Here is a 10,380-nt window from a genome sequence, read left to right on the forward strand (position 1 = left end):
TATAACCGATATATTAATTAACCATGACTCAATTATCAATCAAGCTGTTAGAACTTAGAAGTGGACGATAGTTAAACTAGAATAAAAATTGTATTTGTCTAAAACGGTACTCATTGATTGAATTCTCTCGTATCCAACGTTTCTCACAAATACAATCATGATATCTTTCTCAACATAATGTTTCCTTCTATCCATGAAATTCTATCACTTTATGAAACTTCACAATCCAAACGCTGGTAAAATCAAGCAGGGCGCTGCAACGCCGCGCCAGAGTTTCTAGTCTCAGGAAGAGTCTAGGAGAACCATGAACAACTTTTCTTTTGATCAAACTAAACTAAAATTTCAGGAAATTCTTGCATAATTCGAACTGGATTGGTTGGGCAGCAATGCTGTCTCAACCCCGCGTATGGTTCTGGCAAGCTGTAGTTTTCTTCGGTTATGCCAACTACTGCAACAAGTTTATCAGTTTACTTCGTCTGTGGCACTGGAACACGAAAATTTCTTACAAGCAAAGGCAAAACCCCGCCTATATTCACTGACAGTGCAAACATATTAAAATTTTGGGAATGTGACAGCGTCTTAATATAAATTTAGAAATTTAACAAGGTGCACTATGAACTATTTAAATTAGATCTAACTCTATCCCTAACCAAACAGCCGGAGTAGCTCAGTTGGTTAGCGTGTGTTGCCGTTAACCACAAGGTCGGAGGGTCCTCCCTCTAGTGTTTTTTCGATTTTTTATTTTATCCTATTTTTGTTTCGAATCTCATAGTCATATTTTTTTATTAACCAACTTTTATTTATTATGTCTTTTTTCCTTCTCCAACTTTTGTTTACCAATTTTTTATTCTATTTTTACTTACTCTTTTTCACTAATTTTATTTTAAATCCCCATATTATTTTGTCATTTTCCATTTTCAACATTTCTTTGCATCTTTTGTTTATTTTAAATCCCCATATTACCATGTTGTTTTTCATTTTCAACTTTATTTTTCCTTCTCCAACTTTTGTTTACCAATATTTTTATTCTATTTATACTTACTATTCTGCACTAATTTTATTTTAAATCCCCATATTATTCTGTCATTTTTCCATTTTCAACTTTCTTTGCACCTTTTGTTTATTTTAAATCTCCATATTATTCTGTTATTTTTTCCATTTTCAACCATGTTTGTGGCTTTTGTTTATTCTGACCGTAAATTATGATTAGCTTCTCACCAACAATTTTGTTTCCATTTTAGTAAATTATTTATTCTGTCATCTTCCATTTTCCAACTTTTCTTTGCCAATTTCATTCATTCTGTTCCTAAACTACGGCCACTCCCCACTCCCGTTTGCCAATTCTATTTATTCCAAAATTATGATTAGCTTCTTCTCGCCAACAATTTTGTTTCCATTTTAGTAAACTATTTATTCTGTCATCTTCCATTTTCCAACTTTTCTTTGCCAATTTCATTCATTCTGTTCCTAAACTACGGCCACTCCCCACTTCCGTTTGCCAATTCTATTTATTCCATACTTAAATCTATATCTATACTTAATATAAACTATGGTTGTTTCTTCCGACCGTCGTGGTTATTTTGTAAAAAAGTCTCTCAACTTTTTTTTAATCAACCCGTAGTCCTAGGAGTTAAACTGCTGTAGTTCGTTGATGATTTGCAAAACAATCCCTCAGCTTTTCGTAATGGCCGCTAAGCGCAAGGGTGGGGATGGAGCAGTAGTCTAGCGCTTGGCGGAGCAGCGTGGCCAGCGTGGGCATCGCCGGTGCCGGGCCTGAGGGGTGGTCCTGGCGCAACTACACCACTCACATGGGGGATGGGGGTGCCGCGGCTTCCAACGAGGGTGGACTGGCGGCTTTCCCGGCGGTGGCACTGGGACTCCCGCAGTGGCGGCGTGTCGCATCACCGTCACCCTTTGCTGGAACTTGAAGTTAATCCCAGCGAGGGAGGCGTCACAGGCATAACATAGTGGTGGAGGAGCTCTCCCATGACGTGCAACAGATCTCGCATGGCTATAGTGATGTATGCCACCACCCACCAGTGTGGATTTGCTCGCATGCCCAACAATAGTCCTCAACCAGAGGCAGCGCTAGCTAATGTCGTCTTCGTCAGCAACACTCACCGTCGCCTGCCAGAAGGGCTACCGCTTCAACCTCAGTAAGAAGCTCCACTGCCCACTGCTGCATCATTAGGAGGGCAATCCACAATTGGGAACCATATGCGTAGGATGACGAGGAAAAATCCACCAGAGCACGTCGCTACTGATCTATACGGGTACTTTTTAAGTCACAAGAATTAATGATAAGAGAGGTAAATTAATGATAAGAGGGATCTTCTTGCTCCACTTAGTTTATAATATTATTGAGGAGCTTATCGTGGGTCACTCGGATACTGTGGTACTTCTTGGGGCACACTTCATGGTTACTCAGGTGCAATACCTTCTCTTCTACTATTTGTGTTCGTCTTAGTACATCGCCCTTTCTCAGATGCCTAACAATAATTATGGTTTTTTGTTATGAAGGATTTTAGCCCAACTGATGGACAATCAAATCTTAAATATGATTTGTCCTTATATTTTAAAATTTTCAGTTGGAAGATAGTAGGTCCACTGCTATACCTTTACTATCTGAATCTGAAAATTAATTTGTAGGTAAAATATTTAGTCGTTATTGACTATATTATGAGGAGCAAATTGTACAAGGATACTTGCATTGGTTGGTTGGTTGCTCATGTTTTTTGGAGCAACTAGGCTATGATGTCAGGCTGTCAGGGTGTATACACTTAGGCATGAATTGTTGAGTATATTATAATCAAGGACTGTGCATTTATTTTAGCCTTGCAGTTTTTTTCTTTTTATAGGTTGAAACTTTTGTGGACAATCTCTTACGTTCATAATAACTTGCATATTCATAAAAGCTAAGATAGGAGTTGCATTAGTACTGAATCGTACCAGATGTTTTAATGCATGTTTGAACCAGATGTAGGAAACATTACATATGTATAAAGTTTGAGATTCTACCGTTCAAATAGGCTATGTATAATTTAAAGGAGTTGTTCGCTTATTATCATGGGAGATGTATACAAATATTATGAAACAACCTAAACCAAATTAGGAAGTGAAGCAAGCGAACTAGGAGCTAGTGGGAGCAGGTAAGAAACCGTAGCAATCGCACGGGCATTTATGTATATATATACACACACTCTGCGTTTTAACCGTATCGGTAGCCGACGCGTGTCCCAGTAGCGTGGGCACGTCATTTTTTCCCGCTTCGGCCCAGGTCGTGCGCCCTCTTTGAATTTTTTTTTGAGGGGGATGTGCCCTCTTTGATGTTGCTGCAGCCTGCCTTGGCGTTAGCCCTTCAACCTGCTGGGCTTGGGCCGCCGTGTGCGTCGTCGGTGCCTCGCCACGAAATCGACGGCGGCCTGTTTATCCGTGTCCTTCCCCTTCGGCTTTCCTCGACGACGACCCCATGGCACTGCCGTCCTCTCGCGCCTCCCCTTTCGCATCTGGCGCTATTCCTCACCGCCTCGTCTCCCGCGAGGTGAAAAGGCCGGCGACAGTTCAGATCGCAGCCCCTCTACTCCGCGCTAGTTTCCCCACTGCCCTATCTTCCTTCTCCCCTTCTCTATTTGAGGTAAGACAAACCCTAACTTTCTGTAGAATACGCAAGAGAACTGCGTATCATTCAATTAAGAGGAAAAAAATATCATAGTTTGTTTACAACGCGGGCCATAACCGGGCTCACGCACACGGGTTTTGAAATGTATACGATTACATTAGGGAACCAACTTTCATATCTCTACCGGCAGCAAGATGAGAGGGACGTCGCCGAAGAACAGCGATGGTGGGTGAGTGCCCCTCTCTCTCTGTGCTGATCTGATTTCATTTATATGTAGTAATCGTTTTCCCTGATTTCAAAGCTCCTCTCCAAAATTAGCGAGTGATGGTTACAATAGCATTCTTGAGTAAGTTCTGAGCTTTTCTGCATACTATACATAGTTGCTGCCCGCATGTTCTTTTTTTCCCTAATGAAGTTGTCCACAAAATTTTATTAGTATCCATGGCTGGGTATACAGAGTGGTAAGAGTCCTTCTCTTGAAGTTGTCCACAAAATTTTATTAGTATCCATGGCTGGGTATACAGAGTGGTAAGAGTCCTTCTCTGAATCCTCACCAGTGCAGCTGTATTTGCAGGCATTGAGGACGTGAAGCCCTTCATGAATCTTGGTCAGTAGTGATCCAGCGAGGTTAGGTGTTGCACTTGTGGAGTTATAGCTTCATTTCATTGATGTTCAAATTGCGGCTATCCACGGTCATGAATAAATCAATTGATGTTTTTTCTCTTTCTACGTGCAGTAATCAATAGTTTCTAAAGGACTAAAAGATTTTTTTTTAAGAATTGCAAGGTGTCAGATGTTTCTGCTTATAAAAATGGCTTAAGCTTTTTTTACACATTACCTCTTTATAGTTTAATCTAACAAAACAACCAACAATAAGTACCAATTCAGGCTTTGCAAGGTGAAATTGCAGGTTCTTTGTTTAAGAATACATGCTCTTTCAGACCGAGTCATCACCACAAATGAGGAGTTGGGATCCTTACTTATTTTCCTTTTTTATGGACATGCAACCATGAGGTTGCTGATTTCTACTGTTTTTAACACCATATCAAAGTTATATATTTATTCTTTGTGAAGTCCAAATTAACTAGCAAATTAAATGCACTAATGTTCAATTGCTTGCAACGTAACTATGACCTCATTGACTGGTTCATGGATTCTCTACCTTTTGTGGTCAAATTTGATACTGTGTGCTAATTTCATACTCCTACCTTTGTATAACAGTTGTTCCAATAATTTGCCATTGTGCCGTGCCAACACAGGTCAAGATGCTAATTCTTCAACAACCATAACAATGCATCAATACAACACAAAGTTTTCCTCTTAAGGGCACGGCATAACAAAGAAATAACAAACTATGCATAGGGAGTTACCATTTCCTTCAAGCTGCATTGCAGGTCTATGCTTTCTCACTTTTCTTAATTTTTGATTTCACAAACTTTCATATTAGCATGTGACCAGCAGCCACCATATCAATATGAAGGAAGTGTTATTTCGTGCAGTCTTAATGCACGAGGAAACCAGTCTTGGTGGTATCTTGGATGCACCTCTTTGAAGAAAGGTCATTCCCAAGAGGAAATTGTTGTATCTGGTCCAGTTGTTTGGTCAAAGCTACAAAATCAAGGTTAACCTTCTACTGCCAATCCAACTTGAATATGTTTATCAAGCGACAGCATGTAATGTGTAACTCCTAAATTATATATACAGGTATTGAATTCCGGAATGGGACGTTCATCCTTCAGCCCTAAGACATGAAGGGGCGTAAACTGCCAATTTATTGTTGAGTTGGGAGATATTGGTGGACAGCTATTACGAGCAGTGGTGGACCGGTAGCACATATCATGTGCTTATACAAAATTAAAAATCTATTAGAAACCATTTTTGAAACGGTTAAAGATCTTAGTGATTGCAATATATACGTGGTTTGTTTCCTGAAATTTATGTTTCCTTTATTAATAACATCACTGCGCTACCAATGTCAGAACTTTAGGTATGCAGGATAGACAGCTTCTTTAATAGGGCCTCAATTCTTACGCATGCCAACCATGTATGCGTATAAGCTAGGCAAAATATTATGATGAGGAAATTCCTTCCCCTGATTCTTTTGTTGCTTCAATTTCAATGTGTTTCTCCTCTCAACCAAAGTGCTTTACTCATACTGCAATATGAAAGAATCTGATTCTTGCCTTTGCATTCATGTTCTAATATGATAAAACCCAAAGTACTACCTCATCATATCTTCCCAGTGTAGCCTACTTGATTTGACTCATTCACCATGTTTAACATTCAGACAAAAAAATAGGAAGCACGTTGCTTTGGAGCGGGCGCGTCGTAGCGCGCCATTCTTCTAGTGAATCTCATTGCACACGGTTAATTATTAGCCGGGCACAACAGGCAACTGCATCTATGCGTCTCGATTCTGCTTTAGCGACCAACCAAGGATGACACCCTCCCATAATCATCGTCGGCGACCGGCGACACCATTGGTGGGTGAGCGCGGGACGCGGCGCGCGCCGCCAGCGGCAGCGGCGGGTGGCACTTGGGGTCGCACACCGGGCAGGTGCTCCGGCAGTCTTCCATCGTCATCCAGCACACCGGCTTCCGATAATTCAAGCAACAATAGCAGGTGTAATCGTGGCCGGCGACACCGACACATTTCGACTTTTGACAGAATATCAGGTAGATCTTGCTCCCGTATCCGTCTACGTGCCCAGCCGCGGCTGCTGCCGTCCCTCCGCTACTCCCTCCTCCGGCAACACTCAGCAGCTGCTGCCTCGTGCCTGCGAGGAACACACCGGGTGAATTAGCGACCAGATAGACTAGAAATTTCAAAAACACTCGTCTTGAGATGCATGGTGCTTACAGCGTGTGGAGATGGCGAGGTTTACGAGTAGCACGACAAGCAGAATGGCCGCCGCCGAGCCTGGATTCTTCGAGCGGCCATGGCCGCCGCCCATCATACTGTTGCTTCCCGTTATGCTCCGTTGCTCGATTTATTCTTTGTTTGGGCGTGAGCAAGTGTATATGCATCGATTCCCAATCAGTTAGGGCGTGTTTGGAGTCCTGCAGCTGCGTGAACCTGGCTCACCGCGTGCACCCTCCGTCTGTTCGGTTGCCTGGTCCCCCCCGCGAGCCAGGCTGTGCGCGTGCACTAGAACCCCCTCGGCCAGGCTCTGCGGATACGAGAGGAGCGGCCGTTTCCGCCGGGCCTGGCTCCCGCGGTGCGACGGCGGGAGCGCGGGAGGCGAAAACTGGCCGGCGGGAGCTCGCGCCATTTCGCTGGGGTTACCTCCCCCTTTCGCGCCACTCACCGGCCATATATCCCCCTCCCCGCCGCCTCCGCTCCCCCTCGGTCACCATTCGTCTTCTTCGCTAGATCTGAGGTGCTCCCCTCTCCTCTCTTCCTCTGGTTTTCATGGATTCGGTTCATCGATTCGCGTTGTATTGATCCCCTACCTCCTTCGTTGCTTCGTAGGTGCTCTGGATCTGAGTTCTTGCGCAGGTAATCTGGTTCGCCTCCCCCTCCCCCCCCCCCCCGTGTTCTTGATCTCCTAACCCTAGATGCATTTCTGAGTGGTTTTTTTTTCAAATCGATGCAGGGATCTCAGATCTGTGTTCCTCGCTTGGTTCGAAGGTACGAATCTATGTTCTTGGTTAGGGTTTTTTTTTCCTGTTTATTTCTTTCTTTTTCCTAACGTATGAATCAATGTTGCTTAGGGTTGTAACGTATGAATCCCTGTTGATGCTGCCAGGTTGCAGATCTGCTGTCGGTTGTTTGTTCGTGTGCAACATTGTTTGGGTGCTTGCCGTCCTCCTTCGGTATAAGCAATCCTCCCCTCCCTCTCCACCTTTTCTGATGAATGCTGGTGCTATCGATGGTGATTGTGTGCGCTACAGATCTGATAATGCTATTTCTTCTGAGCTTATGTCCAAGTCAATGATGTTTTCTCTTTTAATCTGAGCATATGTCCATGCCAATGCTGATGCTTGTTTGAATCTGAGCACTTGTTCAATGCCAATGATGATATGCTGTTTTTATTTGAGCACTTGTTCAATGCCAATGATGATATGCTGTTTTAATCTGAGCATGTGTTGCATGGCAATGAAGTTTGTCACCGTATTGCTGCTTTGGTAGTCATGGTAATTGTCTTGTTTGCTTAGATGGCTTTGGAGGACCAGCAACGCTTGCTGTTTGCCCGAGCTGCTGCTCTTATCACGGCTATGTATGCATTCTTCTTGACTAGGATAAGAATGCAACGTAGTTCAAGGCCACAGATCAGTTATGGCCCTTTGAGTGCCATGGATGAGGAACGCCAAAAGAACCTGGACAAAATTTACAATTGCACTGATATAGAGTGTGTTGCTATGCTTCGCATGAGAAAAGCACCTTTTTTTGCACTGTGCAACTTGCTTAGGGAAAGGCAGTTGCTGTCAGATAGCCTTCATAGTTGTGTTGAAGAGCAGCTAGCAATGTTTCTACACATTGTTGGCCACAACCAACGCTTTAGAGTTATTCACCAACATTGGAGAAGGTCAATAGAAACAGTGCATAGATATTTCAAGGAGGTCTTGTATGCTATTGGGGAACTTAGGCAAGAAATGATTAGAGCTCCATCTAATGAGACACCAGTTAAGATAAGCAATAGCCCAAGATGGTACCCATATTTCAAGGTAACAAATTTGTCATGTAGTTTGTAGGTTATTGCTGCATACTTGGGTGCATATCATGTAACATGCATCTATTGGGTTTTCATGTAGGACTGTGTTGGGGCAATAGATGGGACTCATGTATATGCTAGAGTGCCAGCAAAGATCCAAGCAGCATTTAGGGGAAGGAAGCACTACCCCACACAAAATGTCCTTGCAGCTGTTGACTTTGATCTGAAATTTACTTATGTCTTAGCTGGTTGGGAAGGGTCTGCTCATGATGCTACTGTTCTTGCTGATGCACTAGAGAGGGAGGATGGGTTAAGGGTTCCACCAGGTAATTAGCTGAATTGGGTACCTAAATAAACATTGTAACTTCATAACAATGGACTTAATGCATTTCTGTACTTGTTATAGGAAAATTCTACTTAGTAGATGCTGGATATGCTTGTCGTCCTGGATTCCTTCCTCCTTACCGTGGTACTAGGTACCATCTGAAAGAGTATGGTGCTAGGAACTACCCAACCAACCCAAGGGAGTTGTTTAATTTGAGGCATTCAAGTCTCAGAGTATCTGTTGAAAGGGCTTTTGGTGCTTTGAAGAACCGTTTTCGCATCATTGATAATAAACCATTTCATCCCTACAAGACACAAGTCAAGTTAGTACTTGCTTGCTGCATATTGCATAATTGGATACTTGGGCATGGGGTTGATGAGGTAGTTCCTACTGAGTTCTCATGGGTGCCCAACAATAATGGTAGTCCTGCACATGGGGTCCAGATGGATGACAATGCTGTTTGGGCTCAAAGTAGGGATGAATGGGCTGAACACATGTGGTCCAATAGGGGCAACTCTCACATCTAAGTTGTATCTGTTTTGTATTCTATGTTTGTTACTTATGTTCTGAGGCATTGAACAATTGCAATGATGATTTTACTTATGTTCTGAGGCATTGAACAATTGCAATGATGATTTTACTTATTTCATTACACAATATAGCTAAGGCATTGGACATGTGCAATGATGTTACACCTCTTTTGATACTACACTTGACCTGAGGCTTGAGACATTTGCAGTGATGCATTTATTTTCTCTGATACTTCATTTGAACTGAGGCATGAGACATGTGCAGTGATGAATTTATTTTCTCTGATACTTCATTTGAACTGAGGCATGAGACATGTGCAGTGATGAATTTTTATTCCTATTTTCCTCTTGAGTGCAATGCATATTGATGACTAAGGGCACATGACACATGCAATGATGTTTCCCCACCTATGTTATTCCTTTTTCTGAGTGGGGGTGTGGCAATTGGAAATAGGAATGGCTGAGGAGATGAATGCTGAGATCCTTGCTGATGATGAGCTTGTGTTCCCTGGTGGGGCTGTTGGGGCTGTTGGGGCTGATGGGGATGTTGGCCCTGTTGGGGCTGTTGGGGTTCCTCCTGGTGCTGCTCAGCAGAGACCTGCTATGAGGTGGACAGATGTGATGTCTGGATTCATTCTTCGCCGCATGTGCCAGCTGATTTCAACTGGTGTTAGGACTGATAAAGGGTTCAAAGAAGTCCACCTCAATCAGGTTGCCAAGGCTCTGCATGAGTTCAGTGGGAATGAAGTTACTGGCACACAGGTGTATAACCACTTGAGGAAGTGGAGGCAGAGGTGGGTTAAAATCTCAAAGCTCAGAGAGCTGAGTGGAGCCAACTGGAATGGGGACAGCTCAATGATTGTACTTGAGGAGGAGCACTACAATGGCCACATCAAGGTATGTAGTAATGTTGTTGTTTCTTTATTAAATGTGTAGCAACTTAAGTATCTAACTTGAGTTGTGTTAATGCAGGCACATCCCAAAGATGCTGAGTACCTCAACAAGCCAATTGTGTACTACCAGGAGATGATGGTCATCTTTGGTAATGGTCAGGCAACAGGTAAGTATGCTATGGGGTCAAATGAGGCTCTTGGTAGTCCTTCTGAGTTTGCCTACAGCCCATTGAAGCATGACCTGCCTGAGGAGCTTACTCCTGGAAAGCCTGAGGCAGCTTTTGTGTCCAAGTCAGAACCACCTGTTGGAAGCAAGAGAAAGAGGTCCATGTTGTCAGATGATGATGTCCTTGTGTTT

At 43.1% G+C, this 10,380-nt stretch overlaps 2 protein-coding genes and 1 long non-coding RNA gene across 3 annotated transcripts; 2 read left to right on the top strand and 1 right to left on the bottom strand.

Moving 5' to 3' along the window:
• The first annotated feature begins 3,483 nt into the window (after positions 1 to 3,483).
• LOC111257457 lies at positions 3,484 to 5,553 on the top strand. Its single transcript, XR_002678003.1, has 5 exons — positions 3,484 to 3,634; positions 3,781 to 3,848; positions 4,194 to 4,246; positions 4,879 to 5,240; positions 5,324 to 5,553. It is a non-coding gene; the product is annotated as an uncharacterized LOC111257457 (long non-coding RNA).
• A 462-nt stretch (positions 5,554 to 6,015) lies between these two features.
• On the bottom strand, positions 6,016 to 6,573 carry LOC111257322. The gene is made up of 2 exons (XM_022826648.1): positions 6,480 to 6,573; positions 6,016 to 6,396 (listed from the first exon to the last, which is right to left on the bottom strand). The coding sequence occupies exons 1-2, from the start codon at positions 6,571 to 6,573 to the stop codon at positions 6,041 to 6,043; spliced, it is 450 nt and encodes a 149-aa protein (XP_022682383.1). The 3' UTR covers positions 6,016 to 6,040.
• Positions 6,574 to 7,777: 1,204 nt separating this feature from the next.
• On the top strand, positions 7,778 to 9,126 carry LOC111257323 (protein ALP1-like). Its single transcript, XM_022826649.1, has 3 exons — positions 7,778 to 8,287; positions 8,375 to 8,600; positions 8,681 to 9,126. The coding sequence occupies exons 1-3, from the start codon at positions 7,778 to 7,780 to the stop codon at positions 9,124 to 9,126; spliced, it is 1,182 nt and encodes a 393-aa protein (XP_022682384.1).
• The last annotated feature ends 1,254 nt before the right edge of the window (positions 9,127 to 10,380 follow it).

This window comes from Setaria italica, chromosome V (genome assembly GCF_000263155.2).
Source record: "Setaria italica strain Yugu1 chromosome V, Setaria_italica_v2.0, whole genome shotgun sequence".
Classification (NCBI taxonomy): Eukaryota; Viridiplantae; Streptophyta; class Magnoliopsida; order Poales; family Poaceae; genus Setaria; species Setaria italica.